General features: G+C 36.5%; 1 protein-coding gene across 1 annotated transcript in view; it reads left to right on the top strand.

Annotated features, from left to right (window-relative positions):
- kank4 (KN motif and ankyrin repeat domains 4) overlaps positions 1–20,306 on the top strand; it is a 43,188-nt gene extending 22,882 nt beyond the window's left edge. The window contains exons 2-10 of the mRNA XM_079460863.1: positions 5,117–5,175; positions 5,411–7,822; positions 10,006–10,099; positions 12,613–12,846; positions 14,773–14,857; positions 15,719–15,938; positions 16,332–16,474; positions 17,056–17,256; positions 18,495–20,306. Of these exons, the coding sequence (XP_079316989.1) occupies positions 5,160–5,175; positions 5,411–7,822; positions 10,006–10,099; positions 12,613–12,846; positions 14,773–14,857; positions 15,719–15,938; positions 16,332–16,474; positions 17,056–17,256; positions 18,495–18,608 (3,519 nt within the window). The 5' untranslated portion in view covers positions 5,117–5,159 and the 3' untranslated portion in view covers positions 18,609–20,306. The remainder of the gene's footprint in view (positions 1–5,116; positions 5,176–5,410; positions 7,823–10,005; positions 10,100–12,612; positions 12,847–14,772; positions 14,858–15,718; positions 15,939–16,331; positions 16,475–17,055; positions 17,257–18,494) is intronic.
- The last annotated feature ends 2,401 nt before the right edge of the window (positions 20,307–22,707 follow it).

The following is a 22,707-nucleotide window of genomic DNA, read 5'->3' as shown; positions in this document are numbered from 1 at the left end:
GACCTTTAACAACTAGACACGTTCTCGATATGTGGCCATGCATGAATACACATTCATTAGTTTTAAGGTATTTGTATCTGTTTCCTCGTGTGTATGTAAGTGTTTATACTTTAGTGGACAGCTGTATAAAAACATTTTCTCTCCGGTGGTCCAACCTTTAATTCCTGAGTTTGCCTCCATTCTCAGTAGGACAGATGTTGTGTGTTCTCTACCTCCTCCAGATGTCTGAAGCTTTGCAGAGCTGGTCTGTAGATCTAGAACCTTCCATCAAAGAGGGGAAGAGGAGCAGGCCTTTGCATCCTGCCAGACAGCCCGCTCGCTATCTGTTTATTGTCATTAGATGCGAGTAATGGAAGAGACGTGAGCTACTGGGAAGGAGAGATGGGAGAGCAGTGGGATCAGAAAAGGGGAAATGATTAATACAAGCATGCCATGTGTATGGAAGAATATTTTTTTTGCATTTACTGTATGTGTGTGTGTTGTGAAACCAGAGCTCGTAGGGTTATGTTGGGTATCACTGATAACAGGCATGTGGAATATTAACAATCTCTTTCGGCTTGTCCAGCTGGCATGCTTGAGAATGCCCACAGATGTTGTTTTGTTGGCTGTTCAGGCGGTTTCTATTGCCTTTTGTGGCTGTGGTTGGTTCGATTTCTTTTCAAGGCTTCAGCACTCTTAATGAGAGCGAGATGCCGAGCTCGTACGCTTGCTGGGGATCGTGTGTGTGTGCGTGTCTCTCTTTTGCCCCTAAACCGTCACAAAGAAAGCAAATGAGATTGATTTCCTTCCCTCACTTCCGTTCCTTCGGCTCCAATTTGATTAGAAAGATTTAATTAAATCTGCTGTGAATAGCTAAACAAACAGTGACTTTGCATTAATGTTCACAGACGAATGGACTGTTGGGCTATCTGTGAGCTAAAGTAGGATAAAAAGGTAACTAATTATATTTATAATGTGCAAGGGGTATTTGGTGTAATCAAATATGATTTTTTTTCAAGATGCAACTGCTTAACATGAACTTAAAGGAACAGTTCATCTTCAAAATGATAATTCTGTTATCATTTACTCTCAGTTGTCATTTTAAACCTGTGTGGTTTTCTTTCTTATACAGAACACAAAATATGATATTTTTTTAAATGACACAAAACCAAGTCAATGGGTTATGTTGTGAGTAAAACAATATAAAACTGCTGTATTTTAGTATCTTTAAAGTAACCACATTGGTATTTTTTTAATTACAGTGCCCTCCACTAATATTGGCACCCTTGGGGTAAATATGAGAAAAGATGGCTGTGAAAATAAATCTGCATTGTTTCTCCTTTTGATCTTTCATTCAAAAAATCTTAAGTATTCCAACCTTTCATTAAAGTAAATAATTTGAAGTGGGGGGAATATAACTTCACGAAAGAATGTTTTTCTCTAATACACCCTGGTCACAATTATTGGCACCCTTAAAAATTGTGTTGTGTGGCTAAAAAAGCACAGTTGGAACATTGCAGTTGAATTTTGGGGTCAGAAAGCATTTAATAAAAAATAAAGGAAAACCGCACCTCCATCACCACAAGTTGTTTGGGACACTGTTCAAGAAACAAATCTTCTGCTCTCATGCAAATTCAAAGTTCACCATATTAATCTGCTATATCTGGAACTTCAACCAGGACCGGGGTCTATGGCCATATGAAAGGAAAAATCGTTTTTTTGGCAGCAATAACACAAGATAATGCCCCATGTCCACGGTAAAATATGTCGCCAAATCTTTTTAGTTGAGAACCTACTTTTATACCAGATATCCTGGACATCTTGTTCAGATACATGACATGTTTTATATCAAATACCATTTTTTTTGTTTTACACCTATCCCTTTTTTAAATAAAATGTTGATGTAATTAAACAAATGGAAATGTTGGCACAATTATATTTATCATATTTCTGTTTATGCAGTTTAACGTTTAAACTGTAATGTAAAGTATGCCTTTTTAAAGGGGTAGTTCACCCCAAAACTCCCTCTCTAGTTGTTCCAAACCGGTTTAAACAAAGAAAGATATTTGGACGAATGCTTGTAACCAAACAATTCTGGGACCCCATCGAAAAAATTACATTGTTAGTCAAAAAAGCTCCAGAACTGTTTGCTGTCCTACATTCTTCAAAATCCCCTTTATCCAATATTCGCAAACGAATGAAGTATCAAGCACAATGCCAAAAATTAAAAAGGGATAATATCTTGTTTAAAATACAAGCAAAATACAAATTTGATCCATCAAATCAAGTTGCACCTCTCAGATGAGAAAGTGGGCCATTGCTGCAATAAAAGAATAAATAAATAAATAAAGGTGTTGACGCCCATGCATAAACTAATGAAGTCTGATAAGTTTAAAGCGATTCCTCCAAGTAAGGCCAAAAGAGGATTGTGTTGAAGTCTTATTAAAGTAATTTCTCTCCAGTGACCATTGCACTTTCTCTTGTTCTCTCCTGCTTCCTCGCTTATTCACTCTCTCTTTTTCAGTATCTAATTAAATAGGCAGTGTTGTGTCCCTCTGTTCCATGTGGATAATTGACAAGGGAGCAGGCCTCACTTTCCTCAGCAATTACAAGCGCATTCCAGCTCTGCCTAATTAAGACTCAAGGATAGCCAGTGTATTTGGATCGCATTAAACATTTTTTGGGTCGGGGATGCCCCTTATTCCCTGCCGTCACTGCCTTATTCCTTCCTTCCCCGGGAGGTCTTAAGAAGCAGTAAATTTTCTATGCTTGCTGCAGTGTGTCGGATTTTGGGGATTCAACTGTCAGTCAAACTCAAACTCCTACTGTTATATGGATTTGCTTTGATAAATGCAAGCTGTACACTGACAAGTCTAATTAAGATGCTTAATATTTCCTTAATGACTAATGTAGCAATGAGGTTTTAGCATCATAACAACTGACAATGGTTTTGTAGCTTTTTTAGGTTACAATTAAGTGGCCATTATGCCTCCTCAGTGTAAGGGTAACTTGTAAGACCTGTTGCCCTGTCAAAATTTGCTATTAATAAAGGCTTTTTATTTGTCGTATAGCACTCAAGTGCTGGCTTGCCACTCAAACATGGGATCCTAAACGACAAGAAAATGTAGACGTCATGAATCAGATTCAGTGCATCTATTCTGCATTTAACGAATGGTCATATTTAGTGCATTCATTGCAAAAAATCAAGTTATATTAACTAGTTGGAATCTCTTCCAGATGTCTTAGTTGGAGATAAATCAAGAATCATGGCAGAAACTATTTTGATATGAATAGCAATAAGTTTTAATAGTGAAAGTTAACCATGCAATGTACAGTAGTTATTTGGCATTTTTTGCATTGTTAACAAAGAATAGAGATATAACTTACTAAAAAGCTGACAGCCTTGAATGGCAAAACTACATTTCCCCAAAATTATAAGATGTATGTTACCTAATAACATATAATATGTATACAACATCCTTTGGTTTATGTTTTGTTATAGTGGCCCTATAAATCTGAAAGGTTTACAAGTTCCCCTCTGCCTACTTCTTCACAAACATAATATTTTATATGCACATCATGGTGTAATGTGCATACTGTATATTGCTCAATGCTCGTAAATTTGAACTTCCAGGAGGACTCAATTGCATTGTTATTACAGTACAAGGGCACAATGGTGATTGCTCATGGCATTTGCAGTTTTGCTTTGATTACAACCCTGGGGCTTTAACCATTATGTCCCACCTTCCTATTTCTTTCACAGAAGCGTCAATTTTAAAACAATATTTTCTAAAGTAAATGTATTGTGAAAGGAAATCACGTTGAGTGATGTTCCCATCACCAAATGCTGTGTTGGCACTCTGTTATTCCACTCATCAGAATGCTTAGCGCTTGAGTGCCCAACCAAATCACGGCTCGAAGCCATTTCTAAAAAAGCAACCTGCACACTTTTCTATCCCTGCTTGTACTTTAAGAAATACATCTATCAAACAAGTAACAACTTCACAGGCAAAGTTCAATGCAAACATCCACTCTGAGCTGTCTGGAGGAATGATTTGACCAAATATGTCAGCTTTGATATTTTTATCTGTGCCATTACCTCCTGGTAAGGACATCCAGCAGCTTTCCCATGATACAGCTTTCTTGAGACCTGGTGAAGTAGCACGTTTGAAGAAAAGCCTTTTTCCAAACTGTCCAAACTCTCCTTAGCCCAAATTCCAAGCCCCTGGCCTAGATTTCAACATTGAAATCAGAGCCAGATGACAAATCTTTGAGTAATCGCTCTCCCATAAGCGTTGTGCATAGTTAGGTTCTGCAAACGTGCCCAGAGAGGTTTTACTGTGGTTCCAGTCAAGCAAAATGTATGAAAAGTGTCTTCTTCTCCAGCAGAACCTTTACATTTCATGTATCATTACATCCCAAGACTTTCAGTTAAACAAATAAAAAAATTATATGAGATATTATGCCAAGAATAACAAAATTAAGGACTCTTTAAAAGACATGGGAGTTGATACAATTTTTTTAAAGGATGCTTCATGAGGCCATAGAAGACCCTTTTTTGTCTAAATAGTTCCATGAAGAACTTTTAAAGATCTTCTAAAGATGTTTTATTTATACAAAAAGATTATGTTATAAAAAAGTAAGAAAGAAACGGTTCTTATAGGAATCTTTGAGAAATTAATTCTTTGGGAAACCAAAATGGTTCTTCTGTGGCATCTCTTTTAAGAACCTTTTTGTCAATTGCAATTGTCTTTGTGACTATTGTGACTTCAAAATATGACAGTGCACATATTAGTTTAGAAATTAGATTTCCAGATGTAATGCTTTTTGCTGTTTTCAGATTATTTTAACATGATTGTATTGTGATGAGCTGTTTTACGTAGGTCCCTGAAGAATCCTAAATCTAAAATGGTAAAAATTGTTTTCCATTGCCTAAATCAGTCCCACAAAAACTGTCCCATCTGGAGTCAATTAAATAAAATATACTGCAATGTCACTGTGGGGTTAGTGGCGTAGGGGTTTTAAGTGACCCTTGGTGTTCAACAGGAAGTCTAGATTGTATTTTGTATTTTTCACCGGAGACATGCTGTTTTAGCATCAAGTGACGATATGATGTATGTCTTTGATCTTTCAACAGGTTTACAACATATTCCATCTATGACACTGCTAAAACAGAAATAATGGACAAAAAAAGTGGTAAGAGTTATTTCCAATTAAAAACACGTAAATGTATTCTGCCCTCTCTTAAAACAGACAAAGCTGAAAAGAATTTGAGTTTCCTGCTTTCCAAATCTTTGTGTAATGATAACACCATCAGCTGCTTTGTTGTCTGGTCTAATCATGCTCCATATGCTCCCTAATACAATGTCTGCTTCAAATGGAATTACAAACAGGCAATGCAAAACGTCTGATTGTGTACCTTGTGTTTCAGCAAATGGCTTTCCTTCTAAAGCCTCTGAGAGCGGGCTGCAGAGAAAACAGCTGCCATATTCTGTAGAGACACCCTATGGATTTCACCTGGATTTGGACTTTTTGAAGTATGTAGATGATATAGAGAAGGGTAACACAATCAAGAGGGTGCACATCCAGCGCAAAAACAGGGGCCCAAAGTACAGCACACTGCCACGCAACTTCAGCCTACCCGGGCATGGTGCTCGACCACTAGCCAAAGACACGTGGGCCAATACTTCCACTTTAGGGTCAAAACCCAAGTCCCGTGTTACTGAAGTCCAGCAGCTTTTTGAGTTCCGAGCCAGTGATGCCACTAGTAGTAGCAGTAGTGGAACCTCCACCTCCAGTCAGACAAAGATCCCTGCAAGTGGTTTTCTTCCCTCTCCGAAGTCTGGGGAAGAATCTCTTCTACAGACATCCAGTGAAGAACCCATTGGCCTTAACGTTAGGCCTCACCTGTTAAGAGCCTCCAGCATGCCTGTTAATGTCCCACGCAGGAAAGGTTCAGACTCAACTGATGAACAGAGTTCTCAATCTCAAAATGGCTCCACGGAGAAGCTTTTTAAACCGGCGGATGGAAGTGACAGGAGAGGCAGTATTCCCCAGGACAGAGCAAGTTTACACCAACAGATCACAGCTGCGTTAAAAAGGGTGCGTGAATTAGAGGAACAAGTCAAGACTATCCCTGAGCTCAGGGCTCAAATATGCTCTCTTAGAGAAGAGAGGGAGCAGCTGCTTCAAAGGATTCAGGAACACCAATCCAAGCAAATAAGCCCTTCATCGTTGGAGGAGACTAAGGTTCCTCAGATTGAATCTCAAGACAATACTGTTCCTCAAGTTACAACTGAGTTGGATGATGCTCCCGCAGTTTCCCTAAACACTGATGCTGCAGTACTACAGTCAGACCGAACCACAGAACAGCAAGTAATGGAACAAACTCCTGTGGTAAAGGATGTCGTACAGCAGGAATCTGAAAAACATGAACAAATAACTGAGACAAAGTCCGAAAAGGAAGAAGTTCATACTCCAATGTCCGTACCAGTGATACTCATAGACAAAGCAGAAACCCCGACTGATTCCGATGAATCAGACAGAGTTTCACAAGAGTCCACACCTCAAGAAGAAGAATTAGAAAGTATGTCTGAGGAAGTAAACAAGCAGGAGAGTTCATCAGAGAATTTGGTAGAAGAAAGGCAGTCAACAGTAATGGAAGGGATTTCAGAATCTGGTGATACAGTTAAATGTACATCAAAAATGTACAATCAAAGAGATGTGGAGAAAATAGAGACTGTTGAGGGACAAAGTATAATCATAATTGATGAAAGTACGGTTGCTCAACCTGGTGAACAGACACTTGTCACTAATCAGGAGCAGCTTGAAGTAAAAATTAAAACGTTGGAAGAGAGTCTAAGCAAAGCTAGTTGTGAATTGGAAAAGATAAATGCCTTATTAAGAGAGCAGATAGATGAGAATAAGCTAAAGGAGGAGAGGATACAGGAATTGATTGATAGAGTAAATGAGCAAAATCTTCAAGGTCCTACTGAGGAAGTTAGTAGGACACTGCCAGAGCCAGTTGTCACCTGTGATGCATCAGTCAGTACAGATAGCAAAAGTGTCCTGGAGAAAGCTGTCTCAACAGAACCTCAACCAGCTGCTGGTCCCAAAGAAGCAGACTTTAAATGCTCAAGCACTCAAACAAATATGATAGAAGCACGAGATATTGAAATCTTAGCCCAAGTCACTACATCAGAGAAAATAGTTGGTGTAGAGATTGTTACATGTGACCGGGCAATAGAAACTGAAGTCCTGGATGATCTACCAATTAGCAGTTTCAAGGAAGTCTCCGATATGGTAGGGAAGACAGACTCAGTAGAAATCAATGAGGGTGATATTCAAAATAATGTGTTAACTCCGATTAGAGATGTCGAAGTCAGTGACACAGTGGTTGCAGAGAGTGACACTGAAGAATTTGTGATGGTAGAAAGTGCCATGGTTGAGACAATGGCCAATGAAAGTGAAGTCTATGAGACCACAGTCCCAGCGACGGAATCTGTTGAGATTGCAGATGTTCAAAGCAGCACTCTAACAGATAAAGGTGAAGGAGAAAAAAGGGCCGGTTTGCAATCACAAGGGCAGGAATCTCAGTCTCAGAGGGCATCTGAAGCGACAGCCTCTCCTGCTGCGATCGGTCAGGTTGTTAATCGTTTACAGGGTCTTCTTAATGAGCAGTGGGCCAGCCTGGGAAGTGGGGGGCAAGATCCAAAAGGGGAGAGCTCCCAGAAACCTCATGCCTCCAAAATAAGGTCCATTCAAAGCCACCTTAGAGGTTCCCTCAGTGCCCTGTCTGCTTTCTACTCGCCTGTTCAGAAAGGAGGGGCTGCAAGACAATCAGGTAGGATGAATTTCTGTTCCATTTAGTCATTTATGTGCTTTCTATGATTGAATGAGAGTTGATGTAAATTTTTGTCAGCTCTTTTCAACACAACCAGTCATCAAAAGCTGATCAAAAGCATTAGAAAGTGCAAGTTTTTTTCAATAAGGTTGTTTAATGTTATACTGGTACTCTTCTGCTACTCAGCATCGTGCACACGTGAATAGTGTGAATGCTGTTACCTCTTAATGGCAAAGCCACTAAATACACACTTAGGAGCTGCAAACACAAGTTGTGGGAAATAGGCCTTAGCCTCATTAAGTTTGATGTGCAGGTTTTGAGAGTCAGGCAAAGTCAGTGATAATAGTCTCCAGAGCTAGAACATACATTGCTGGACAAAGTCAGCTTGGAACACTAACAAATTCAAAATATGCATTTATTAGATTATTAGATTATAGATGCATCTGTGCTTTAGAAACTCTAGGTTGGTTTATTGAAGCTGCTTCCTGTATGCCAAGATGGTTTTTAAAGTGTTTGACTTATATTGCAGTGCTTGTAAAATGTTGTGGTCATAAATATTGGCATATGTTGCTATTTCTGCAAGTTGATTAACTTTTCAATCTTCAGTCCTTGTCAGGTCCCTGATTTCTACATTAGACAGCAATACCACAACATGCCTTGGTTTGTGTTCATTTAAAGGGAAAGTTTGCCCCAAAATTAAAATTTGTTCTTAATTTACTTGGCCTCATGTCGTCCCAAACATGTATGACTTTCTTTTTTTCTTTCAAATATCTAACTTTGTGTTCCAAAGAAAAAAAAGTCATGAAGGATTTGAAACATGCTCGCCCAAAAAATGATGCTTGACCGTCACGGCCATTTAGAATGCTTGTTCGTTGATACGTAACGTGTGAACTTTAAACACACTCCCTTACCCCCTGTGTTTACAATACTGAAATTGCCTTAGCTGCTTACAAAAAAAGATTCAACTCAAAGAAAGATTCTACTCACGCTTATTTAAAAAAGGCTCCTATATGTCCTATTTGAGGCATGGAATAAATTACCTACAGTACATGGTCGAATGGGTTGGAGGATAGGTTGAAGGTATCTAAAGAGTGTCCAGACTTATTTTGATTCAAGCTTTTCTCCATGTTTTTAGTGGAATGCACATTGTCTCATGAGACTTTAAGAGCTTTTGCCAAACCATAGAAGCTTTCCAAAGTATTTGTTGTATTTTGTTGGAATTGCACACACAGGCTTCATTGCATGTTATGGACCTCTGTTTTCTGCACGAATACAAACACATACTACCCTTTTAAATACTTGATATGATTGAGTTTTTTCCTGGCAGATGAGAATGATGTGCTCTATTTGTAGGAGCATTTTGTAATTAAACATGAGTTCCTCTGAGGCTGAAACAGTTGTTTTGACAGCTTGGTGCACTACATTATGAATGAGTGCAACGCAAGCACAGCAACTTCACAATTCAGCATTTGTGTGTGATTTTTCTTCTGCTAAATGAATTCTGGGACATTATATGGTAACACTTTCGTATAGGGACCAATTCTCACAATTACCAAGTATCTTATTTGAATGCTTGGCATATTGGCTGTTTATTAGTAAATAAAGCACATATTCTGGATGACCATATTCTACATCACTAATCCTACCCAATACCTAAACAACTACCTTACTAACTATTTTTAAGCAACAAATTAGGAGTTTATTGATGCAAAAGTCGTAGTTAATGGTTTGTTAATAGCGAGAATTGGCCCTTAAAATAAAGTGTGACCAATTATTTGGAAATAGTTAAAAGAAACCTCTATGAACTGAATATGCATATTAATAGTTGAAACTGATGTATTCAATGAAATTACAATCAGAAAACAACAGGCACAAATTCTAATCAGGTTGATTTAGTTTTTAATCGATTTATTTAGGGTATGTTTTTAGGTTATATTAGCAGAAACATGTTTATACAGGATTATACATACTGTACTGCATATCTGCCTCTTTAAAATTATGTTTGTTTGTCACTTAATGTAGTTAAAGTATATTTGTTATCTAACAAACCATTTTTTACAGTGTATGCTTTATTTTCAGGTGGGTCAAATGGACTTTATAGTTCATAGAGTTGAGTTAGGGAGGATGAACAGGTGCAAGCTTGGCTTACCAATTCACATATCTGACCATCTCCCCCACATCAGGCCTGAAATCTATCATGAAGAAGAATGACTGTTCTGACAAGCAGGGCACTGGGGGAGCCAAGAAGAACTTGAAGTTTGTTGGCGTAAACGGAGGGTATGCTTTTCTTTATTTTATGTGCACATTTTTTTGCATTTTTGCATGCAAACAAAATGTTCTGTTTTAAATGGCGGATGGCAATGCTTTCATAAAATCACCATCTTTTTGAAAAAAGTCTAGGGTTTTCATCTGGAGGAAAGGAGAGAAGATCAGACTGTATAGAACATCACATTTTCATGACATTTCTAAGTTCCAACTCTCAACTAAATTTTTAACTTCTGTTAAGTAGTATAATATAATTACATTATTATAAAGCGTTACAGAGAAAATTGAGTTTTGATCCTTTTTTCTGCATAACAGTATAGATAGGAAATGGGGCTTGATCTGTAACTATTGTTAACCCATGTTTTAAATGATTAGATTTTGATAAATAATCTCTTCAAACAATACTGGCATTATAATTTAAACGTCTAAAGGGATGTATTTAAAGTTCCCCTAAAATCACGGTTGATGGTGTTTTATGCAAAGTATCAAGGTTGGTTCATTAGCATCCATGGCACCAAAACAAACACAGCATCAATATGACCAATTTATCCATCTGCATCCCTTAATCTGTTTCATCCATCTTGGTGCTCTGTTAGAAACAGGCCATGAGGTGTCCTCATTGTTTTATGTGAGTGCATTAGCATGATGAGTGATACCCATTGAGACAACACGTAGAACAAAGTGTCCTCGCTGTGTCTGTCTCTCTATTGCTGTCTATATGCCCGTGACCGTGTGCTGAATGATTTGTTTAGTTTGGCAGCAGAGATGGCTCTGTCTCAGCTGTATTTGACCACCCTTCAACAACAATATCCTAATAGAGTTGGACAAACAGCCTTCTGTATGTCTGTTCAGAAAGAAAAGGGTCTATCAGTTAAATCAAGTGTTTTATCAGTTTAACCTTGACGTGTAGCTCCCCAACCACTACACATTTGGGAATTAAGAACAGGGTAAAGTTGCAGTGAGACAGTATGTTTTATTTTTACTAGCACTGTCAAACGATTAATCGCGATTAATCACATGCAGAATAAAAGTTTGTTTACAAAATATGTCTGTGTACGTTGCTTACTAATTTAGTATTTATAAACACATACAAGTGTTTATATATTTAGGAAATATTTACATGTATTTATTTACAGTTTACTGTAAATTTACAAATAAATTATAAAAATGTTTATAAATGTTTCCATCTTCTATTTTTCTTAAATATATGAATGTATGCGTTTATAAATACTAAATTAATATGCACAGTACACAGACATATATTATGTAAATACAAACTGTTCAACTGGATGCGGTTAATCGTGATTAATCGGTTGGTCGGCCTCCTATTTACCTTTATGCAAATGAACAGATGTGAGGAAATTAGACATATGAAAACTTCTACTCAATATCTTTAATTAAATATTGTTTAATATCTCTTTAGCTTTTGATCCTTATACAGCAGGGGTTTAATTAATTCCCAAAACACAGAGATTTACAGTGATCTCGTCCTCTTATGACACAACATGCTAAAGAAAATATTTTATAACTTGCAATAGTAAATAAATACCGAGCTAGCTTTAGAATTTGTTTTATTTTTGTTTTTGTATCTTTGAAAATTGTATGGGAGTCTTGGCAGATATGTTGGATTGTGTCTATGTCTGATAGTCTGTGATTTTCTGGAGGAAGGCCCTGCACTCCTATTCTGAGATGACAGCTGGTGGTTTCAGAATTTACACACAGTTCTGACCAGAACCACTATAATATCATTTTACTGTGTTATTTAGTACTGTCAGCCAAGGACAAACAGCAGTATTAAAATGCTGGATATATTTCACTGGCTGTTTCACTGATCCTTATCTTTTAATCTAATTTTGCATTACATTATAAAAAATAAAATATAATACTATTCACATATGGAATGTGATTCATGGCTACTGGTAGCAGCTGAGCAATTTGCGACATTGAAGTCCTTTGGCCCCCTTTTGATAAATATCAAAGACGGAGAGAAAATATATTTTTACTGTCGCAAACAACCTATGCATGGGCCCCTTGTCTTTAATCTGAAGTACTCCGAAGGGGCCCTCATGCTCAGCACGCTTATAAACGAATAGTCACCTGACCCGCAGCTATAGACCTCCATTCACCCCTTTCCTTTAGGAATTGTGGGAATGCTGTTCCCCCTGCATATCTAAAAACATCCATGAAGGAGCAGCATTCTTCATACAGACTCATCACATAAGAAACCCTCAGAGGTCCCTCTCACTTAAACTAATTGTATAAACACTCACATTTTGCATGTCCGTGCACAACAGACTAATTACATCAATTTGCCGTTAGCCGTAAGGAACTGTTTACTCAACCATGCATTTCAAGATATTTTCCATACAAGACAGATTCAATACACATAAAACTTCTGTACGTTTTGGATCACAAGCGGGACAGGTGGTATTAGTGGTCACATTAGACTGACTGACCTACAGGAAGATTGGAAAGGAGGTTAAAATGAAAAGAACCCTCCTGACTTAAGTTATCTTTGTGTCCAGCTATGAGTCCACCTCGAGTGAGGACTCTGGTGGGGAGGAGGCTCAGGACGAGGGGGAGGAGGTGGATAGCTCGGAGCCTGAGGTGGAGCACGGGGAGGAGAGTGGAACGGCCCAGGAGGAGGCTGCTGCTACTGGGGAGCAAGGTGAAGGGGTTCAGGCCGAGGTGATAGAGGGCTCTGAGGAGCCTGATGCCTCTCAGACAGACATGAGTCCCCAGGAGGAGCAGCCTGTGAGGTGAGATGAAGTGCCGTGATGAAAAGAAAGGCTGCAGGGATTTCTTCGCTGTCCTACCGAAACATTGAATGTCCACATTCACTGTTTTTCAGGGCATGGAAAAAACACTGTACTTTTAAAATGATTAAATACTGTGTTGTTAAAGTTGACGAGCACGTTTTAACACATTTATTGTTGCATTTCAAGTATGGAGTAGCATTGTAAATGTATCATGTGGCAAGTGTGAGTGATGGTATATTAATGTATTCTCACTTATATAGGAAAGCACAGTAAGGTAAAATACTGTACTATACTGTGTGTGTGTGTGCGTGTGTGTGTGCGCGTGTGTGTGTTTGGGGGGGTGGTGTTGTTGTTGTTGTTGTTGTTGTTGTGCGAGGCTTAAAAGTCATGGTTCGCTACTGCTGTATACTGTATACACATTTAATAACCAACCTTAGACACATGCAACACTGTGGCATATATACACACAAGGACTTAAGACTAACAAGGCACACCTGAAGACAATGAAACAATAAACCAATCCAAAAAAGACACTTGAAAGAACTACTATAACCATAAACCAAAACTCATGACAACCATGTTAAGCTTATAATATTTATTTATTAGTTGAGCTGTGTAAGATTTCACGGGAAATATTTGGCGTCATTTGACTTAAACACATGTAAAGATAAATACCGTGGCTGTCCTTCGGAAACCTCGGATGTTCTTCAGGAAATGGAAAAACACTGTACTTTTTAAATAATGAAATATTGTGTTGTTAAAGTTGGCAAGCACTTTTAAATGCGTTTTATTGGTCAGATATTTGCAAAACTCAATGACAAACATAAAGGCATAAAAAATTATTTATAACAAAAACCCCACAAAATATGAAGATACAGGGTTTTAGTATGACCGTAGCGATATGTAAAGTACCCTGCAATTTTGTATTTCAAATAGAGATGGCAGTAGAGAGGCCAAATTTATGGATCGCAGTTTTAAGAGATTTAATTCTTTTAAAGGGACAAAATAAAGTTACTACTTTTAATGCACAAAAAAACTATTTGTTTGCTTAAGCATTTTAAATTAATTTTGTACTCTTAAATGACATTTCACTGTTTACCTATCTTATGTCAGAATAATGTTTTAATGAACATACTAAATTATTCATTGATTCATTTCTTTTCTTATTTTGATGTGACATCATTAACAGATAGTCTACATTTCCGTGACTTATCTGCAATAGAATAAACATTAAAGGGTTAAACAGCGAGATTCTCATGAACTTTGTGGTCCCTCCTTTTCCAATCTGGTGTGAAAATCTCATTAGTTCATAATATGAGTTGGCTTAACACATTAAAGTGCGCAGTGACCCCTCATGCATGTTCCCCAAAGGCAGGAGCCTCTGTTATGAATCGGACACAATCCTGTCTTTATTCATGCCCATCATCTGGCAGGAAGCCACTATAAAACAAGCACTGAGTGACAGGTTTAATATGCCCAGTGACCGGTACACTTAAACGACTAAACTGAACGTGGCCGTTAGGGAAAAACTGATTGTTTTTCAGGAAAGTGTCCGATAAACACATTAGGCGAAGTACAGTGTATATAAATATTCTTCAAGTAACAGAGCTCGCATGTGCCAGAGCCAAACATTGTGACAACAATGCTTCATGTCTTAAAACATTGGTAACAATTTACTTGAGACCCCAGAGAATTAGGCCTCTCAACTAATGTTACCATGATTATATATTTCATTTGGTCTTTCAAATACAGATTTTTTATTGACACCCTGTATCTGTATTTGTCAGTTGAAGACATATGCATGAGTTAAATTTTTTTATTATTTTTAGGGTAAATGCTTCTCATCGTCTCTATTGAATGAAACTATACAGTATGAAAACGGTTACTTGTCTTTGATGTTACTTACTATGTACTATGCTCTTGCAGTGAGTTAGTTAATGAGAGCTTCACGGCTGCTTGTCACTTCCTGAAGGATCGCATGGCTGAGGTTGCTTCCCCAAATGCAGAGATGGTAAGCATAGACCTATTTCACAGCGTGACGTGTACAAACCGGAAGTAGGGTAAACGCTTGTTGCAACAGTTGCGGAGACTAGAACAGAAGTTAGGCATGTAGTGCTCCATTTGTGCTGATTTGTCTAACATACTGTATATCAGACCTTTATAATAATACATCGCTCAAAAAAGAATGTTTTTATAATGTTTGCTTTCCCTATTTTTACATCTCCCAGTAAACCGTAAACAAATCGCACAACATATACTACTTTTTATCTTTTGGCAAATAAGTTGAATGCATGTGAGGAAACATGCTGCATGGATGAATGGATGGGTGGTTGAATGAATGAATTAATGGCTATGGCAGCAGTGCGGGAGGGAAACATTTTCCCCTACTTCCGGTCTCTGTCCTTTCTGCGAAATAGGCGAATTGATAACACTTTTACAGTGTCTTTGTTTTGCATGTCACATGCACTTTATATAGTAATAACAGTAAATTGTGCATAATTACAAGCAACTATCCTGAAAACTACCCAAACTATACCCTAATTGTTATAGGTACATTTTCTATTAATATTACTAAGTACTTATTTGTCCAATTACACTGTAATACGGAGACTGTACTGTATGTTGATTAAATATTTTAGAAGACATGAATAATGTAATTGAATTGATATTACAGACATGGAAGTACCTTTTGTTGCTTGTCGAAATGTACAGAATCAATAACATAATAAACCAGGGTATCTATGTTAAATGACTTTGAATGAATTTGCTCTCTTTATATATAGCACCAATATGAGGACACCTATTTACCAATGTAGAAGTGATAACTTTATTATTTCATGGTTAAACTCATTCGTCACTGTGTGAATCTCAGAGGCAGATTCTCATGGTGCTCTATCAGGAGTGGTTTCGTGTGTCCAGTCAGAAGGACTCGCAGGCAGATACAGTCACTCTGTACCTGAGAGAGGTGGGCTTCCAAACTCCCACCCTTTTGCGATATATAGTGAACCTAGCTGATGGAAATGGCAACATGGCGCTGCACTACAGTGTGTCCCATTCTAACTTCTCTGTGGTCAAACTGTTATTAGACACGGGTAAGAAACATTCAAGTTCATTTGTGAAGTAAAATGCATTTAAAGATGAAGTTCATTTAGTGTGAGTATTAGAGTTTTTGAACAGCAGATGTCAATGATAATATCTGGAGAGCAGGGTAGCCAATAATAACTCAATGTTTGTGATGACATTATTGCTTAAATATTACTTTTTTGTAGACTTTTAAAGTTTTGGGATCCATCCTTCAAGCATTAATGGTGACTGTTCTCAAGAGCATTTTTATGTTAGGAAATTATGCTTTAAAAAGTTATCACAATTTCATTCATTTGTTATTGTTGAATTGGATGGTGTGTTCAAATCTATTTTTTAGAAGAAATAAATATTTTTTTAGAAGTCTGTGCATCTCTTTCTCTCCTCAAACGTACATTTATCAGGACTGTGTGAGGTGGATCAACAAAACAAGGCCGGCTACACTGCTATAATGTTGGCATCCCTTACTGCGGCTGAGAGCCCTGAAGACATGGAGGTGGCACAGCAGCTACTGGGAATGGGCAACATTAACGCATGCGCCAGCCAGGTACACACAGCATGACAACACAATATCCTGTACTGCAAAAACACACAAACACTTACTGAAAATGCCTCAGACAACATAAACAAGCTAAAGCTTCTCTGTTCCTGTAAGGAATCTGAATACTAAACAAGCTCAGAAATATACCTCTCTGTGCCCGTCAGAGCATGAATAATGGGATAGCTCGCCCAAGAATAGAAATTCTGTCATCATTCACTCACGCTCTTGTCATTTCAAACCTGTATGACTTTCTTCTGCAAAACACAAAAGACGTCATTTTAAAGAATGTTGGGATGTCAGTCATACAGAGTAAAATGACGACCATTTTTGGGTGAACTATCGCTTAATTTTGTCCTCTGAAAAACAAATGAATTACATAATAGGAATTCTACACATTCACTCACGTACACATTATTAAACTAGTCACAAATGTGGTGTTGAATAAGAATAGCCTAGATTACATTTTGGATCATTTTTACAATTTCTGGCAACATGTTTGACAGATGTTTCTGCATATTGTTATTTTATAACAATTTTGCAATATTGTATAATTTGTATATTGAATAACTTTCATTACTCCCCACCAGTCAGGGCAAACAGCACTGATGCTCGCAGTGAGTCATGGACGGACAGTGATGGTGCAGGTTCTTCTAGACTGTGGTGCTGATGTGAATGTACAGGACCGAGACGGTTCCACTGCCTTGATGTGTGCCTGTGAGCATGGGCATACTGAGATAGCCAAACTACTGCTTGAGCGACCAGAGTGTGACACGTCACTCAAAGATAAGGTGAGAGAGAAACGGAGATATATTGAACCTTATGCCCGTTGTGCTTAAGAGAAATTTACCTGCATTTTGGGGAAGGCCCTTTTACCCGTCTAATGCACATATTTGATGTTACTATTATCCACTTCAACTAAACTTTACAGAATTACAGAATGGAAGTATGATACTGAAGTGAACTTAAAATGTATTTAGACACATAAAAAGGAATGTAATTAACTAATTCCACAGCATTATTTAACCAAGTTGCATGAGTTTAAAAAAAGCTAGCACAAGCCCACTTATATAAATAATAATATTTCACAATAACAAGGTAAGCTCTATTTCAAACAAGGCTTTATAATATATAAATAAATGATAAAAATTGGTCAATAGAGGTGATTAATTCTCCCTTTCCCCTTTTTAGTGATCATTCTTATTTCAATTTTATTTGTATCACCTACATGTTAACAAAATATTACCACATTTTAAAATATTACTACTTATGCAAAATGGTATAATTGCATATACTGATCTAATATTGTTAAATACAAATGTTTTACCAAATGCATACATGTGTATAGGACCTAAGTAAATCAAACATGTCACCAGAGTTATTATTGTTTTGCTTAAGTTGTATTTAGTTTTACTAATATTCTAAATTAGCTTTTATTTTTAGATTTCTAGTTTTTATGTTAATTTTAGTTTAAGTTTTACTAATTTTGGTATATGCTTTTGTCATTTTATAATTTATTTGTTTATTTATAGTCTGTTTTTGTATTATTATAATTTTGGTGCTTTAAACATTTTAACTTTATTTTTGAGGCCACGTTTCAATATTTCCTTTAGTCAAGTTTTTCCCAATAATTTTTAGATCAATATTTTATTTCAATGAACAGAAACGTTTCAAAAGTGTTATTTTAGTAAACTAAAATAACCTTGTACGTCACATGAAACTTTTTAAATCACAATTTTGTGAAAAATGAGGCAGGACAGTTTTGGACTGTTTAGGACAGTTTCGGTCAAGTGGGTTATTCATCTCTCGCTGTTTTTCTTATTAATTATTATCTTACAATATTTTAAATTAGCAACTCATATTAAAATATTTAGGCTGTTTATTACTTACCTGTATTGTTATTTTAAGAAACAAACTTAATCTTTAAGTGTCTCAATTCAAATTTTTTTTTAGATTTTTATTGCCAATTTTGCTTTTAAAATCAACATCACTTACATTATACTTTTGATTTTCTCTGTCTCTCTTACAGGATGGTCACACAGCTCTTTCAGTAGCCACAAAGGCCTCCAACTTTGAGATAGTGGACCTTTTGAAAGCTCACACTGATCCAGCCGTAGCCACAGATCCTACAGCTCCGCTCTGAATGCCGATGCCTTGTCTTTATTTCTGTCTGGCTCCGCCAGAGTCATCTTTCTACTGCCTCAAACAGACTTGCTGGCCAACAGTCAACAGTAGAGACACCGCACTTGCCAGTCATTTGGAGATTCTTTACCTTAATAATTTAGGTGTTGGAGAAACGGCAAATGAGAAATGTATTCGAGGAGGGGCCACGAAGGGCGAGCTTTCCCAAATCTGTCCTGAAGCACAGCTACTGTAGCTCTTTTCAAAATATTAACTTTGCTTGGATCAGGCATGGTACATGGTTAAATGTTTTGGCCTTCTATTTGCAGGTAATGTGACTATATTTTTGTTAGGGGATCAAGCGTAATCTACGAATGTTATTAAAATATCAGATATACACATATTTATTTTTATTGCACTTTCCTGTTATATCTCCCCTAGGGTGTATCTATGGCTTGTCTTGGTATGACCTGATCAGTCTTCCTAAAAATGAGCTTTTTGTGTTACAGTGGGGCGCAAGTCATTTATGACACATCCTTTTGTCCTACACTTCTCTTCTCATTAAGAAAATGAAATAGGGCGTGGAACATTTTGCAACTTTAATGAGAAAAAGCAGGAACTTGTCTATTAAAATATTGTTAAACTTTACAATAACGCTGTAGACCTGTTTGTTAACATAGTTAATGCCACGCCAAACATAAACAACATTGAGCAATATTGTTTTTCAGCATTTATTCATCTTACTGTCCATAGTTAATGCCAAAACAACTGTTCTTGTTAGTTTCGTAGTACATTAACAGATGCAATCAAAAATAGATATCAAAAATATGTTTTGCAATATATACAAATATTTATATTTATATAGAAACATATTGTGCTTGGGCCTTAATAAATGGTGTAGAAGTTTTCATTGCTCATTCATGTTAGCTAACGCATTAACTAATGTTGAAGGTGCTGTGTGTAATTTTTTGGAGGCTCTATTGACAGAAGTGCAATATAATACGCATAACTATGTCTGAGATGTATAAAGACCTTACATAATAAAGGGTTATGTTTTTATTACCTTAAAATGAGCTATTTCTATCTACACGGCGAGTCCCCTTCCATGGAATTCACTGTGTTGTTTCTACAGTAGCCCTAAACAGACAAACTGCTCTACAGAGCTCATAAATATGTTATCTCCTTCGGCAAAGAAGCGAAAACGTAACAACATCTTAGTTCTGTGTCAGCCACTGTAGTGCTTTGAAAGGGAGGGAGAGTTGGTTGGAATTTGCGAACTCACCGCTAGATGCCACTAAATTTCACTGGACCTTTAACAAACACAAACTTATTGCAAAGTGTTACCTGAATGCTCTAACCTGCCACAGTATCAACACTTACTTCCTTAAACCCCTCCATCATTCATACGGTATTCATACCAAGATTAAGCCTATAGATGGGAGTTTAGGCCGCACATGATAATGAACTGGACTATAGCCACATGTACATTGTGCCTGCTTGAAATTAAGGCATCAAACGTTGTAATGAAGAGATGTAATGACAAATCATTAACTAAGCTGGAGAAAGTATAAATCTATATATGTGTACTGTGGGAGGTGCTGTGAACTAATACTCTGAAATGTAATGACTATTTATTTCAATTTCTATATTTTTGAGTATATACAAGTATATGCATGGATGAAATATTGACTTAATAAAAACATGCATTTTGTATGGGTTTCTTCAGTGTGGTTTGAAACATTTTTACCCAAAACATTTGAACAAGGGCAACACAAAGATCACAGAAACACTCTTAATAACACGCGCACACTTAAATACAAGGAGGTGTTTTATCCCCACCCAAACATAATTTAATCAAAATTGCATTTATGACCAACTAGTGGTCAGTCTAACATTTCTGGTGTTTAATGACTCACAGGTCAAACTTGATTTGCTCTCTTATATGTTCTCGTCTTTATATATCTGATCTTCTAGTGCTACATGCTCAGAAAGTTGACTGTTGACACTCGCATCATGTGGCTGCTGTTGTGACTTTGCCTCTCATCTTCACTCATTCACTCAGGTAATGTAAAACGAGATGATCTGTAAATAATGACAATTACAGAACGTGATTATAAGGAAATGGATTAAACCTCAAAGTACGTGTTTGAGAGGTTCAGGTCCTCAGAGCTTATATAGAGAAACCTGTAAAAGGGACTATTATTGTGATGTTTTAGGACCAATTCAGGTTAGTTGTAGACTGCACAATTTTACCATTTTTATTAATCAATTTTCTATCATAAATTATAAGTCTTCAGCAATATAATATCACATATGTTAAAGTAAAACAATACTTTTATTGTCTTTCTGTCTATTTATTTCAGAAATTGGGCGGTCTTGTTTACAAATTGAATCATGCAATTTATCATTCAATGTTGGCTATTATAATTTGACTATATCATGCTGCAACACAAATTTCTGCTACAATGACAATCTGTGATTAATCCTATATATTGATTATATACACCTGATATTATCTAATATTATATTATCCCCTGTTTTCAGATTAGTTTTTAATTATTTCTTCATTGCCGTTTTGTGGCAGCTTTTTATAATATTACCCTCAAATGTAATTTAATATAATAGTAGAGTGATTGAAGCAGAGCTGTTTAACTACTGCAGGACATTAAAAAGACACAATTCAACATGGCGTTTTATTTGATGCTACAATGACATCTAGTGGTGGAAAAAATATAGCAGTCATTAAAACGAGCTAAGCAGTCTGCGCAACCAGCCAATTCACTTGTTGTCACCTATTACTATATAAACAGAATTCAAGTTATATTGTTAACTGAATGTTTCAGGTGTTGCTGATGACTAATTTCGAAATGTTTGTGCTGATGTATCAGGTTAAATCATGTGTTTCCAATGCTTCTTTTTTAAAGTTCGGAAAAGAACACTTTAAAGGGCTGCGCCTCAAGAAACCTCTGTCAGCCTTCAAAATTCACAAGGGTGTCTCTCGAATGAATAGTTTCCAATTTCTAATCTGCTAATTATTTTACTGTGGGATTTCATAAATGTACATATATATATATATATATATATATATATATATATATATATATATATATATTGCATTTGGAGTTTATAATATTGTTTGTTATAAAAATGTTGTCTGTGTATAATCTGATCAGTCTTCCTAAAAAATGAGCTTTTGAGTTACAGTAGGACTGGCCGCTTCTCACTCTCCTCATTTAATTAATTTATGAAACATTGTTTTGTCCTACCCCTTATTTCCGATAAAATTGGGCCGTCGAACATCTTGTGATCAAGATCAAGATCAAGATCAGAACTGCAGGATTTTCACAAGTTGCTGCAGGCATTGTCTGATTTATGTGTTAACATCATTCATGTGATTGAATGTAAAACTTCTGGCTTTAAAACATTCCCACTTGTTCCTTATTTGATTCTACTATAACTTTTGTTACTTTTACTCTTACTGCTTAGAAATTTTACATAACTCCTAAGTTTCTAATGGTTAAAAAATGTATAATAATAAAACAAACTTTTAATTTCATCATTTTGGTTCTCAATTTCGCAGGTCAACTGTGCGGTTATTGTTTGTAGAAATACAAAACTTTTCTTTGAAATTTTTCTTGTAAAGTGGAATACCAGTGTTGGATAACTTCGTGCTAATTTATAGTTTATAAGTGTAACTTATGAAAATGTACATCTTCATCGTTAGATGTAACCCATTACAAAAATACAATTCAATATTTTTTTATATATTTATTTATCTAGCGCTTTTCACAGTGTGCATTGTTCCAAAGCAGCTTTACAGGAGAAAATAAGAAAAATGGAAAAACACAAAAAAGATAAGACACAGCTGTAACGACCAAGGCAGGTTTTGTTTGTTTATTATATTAGGGATTATATTATATTTTTATAATAATGGCTGACTTTGACAACATTACGCTGTGTCACCCCAATATAATATTATTATAAAACTTCCAAAACTAAATAAATCCAGACCAGATAAATGCATGTGAATGTAAAATTACTGACATTCAATAGTCAACAGTGTTTTGGTTAAACGCTATTATAAATGCTATTAATGGCATAATGGCATAAAACTCCAAGCT

Source organism: Barbatula barbatula (assembly GCF_947034865.1).
Source record: "Barbatula barbatula genome assembly, chromosome: 7".
Classification (NCBI taxonomy): domain Eukaryota; kingdom Metazoa; phylum Chordata; class Actinopteri; order Cypriniformes; family Nemacheilidae; genus Barbatula; species Barbatula barbatula.
The sequence above is the reverse complement of the archived record's forward strand: the minus strand, read 5'-3'. Positions and strand labels throughout refer to the sequence as shown.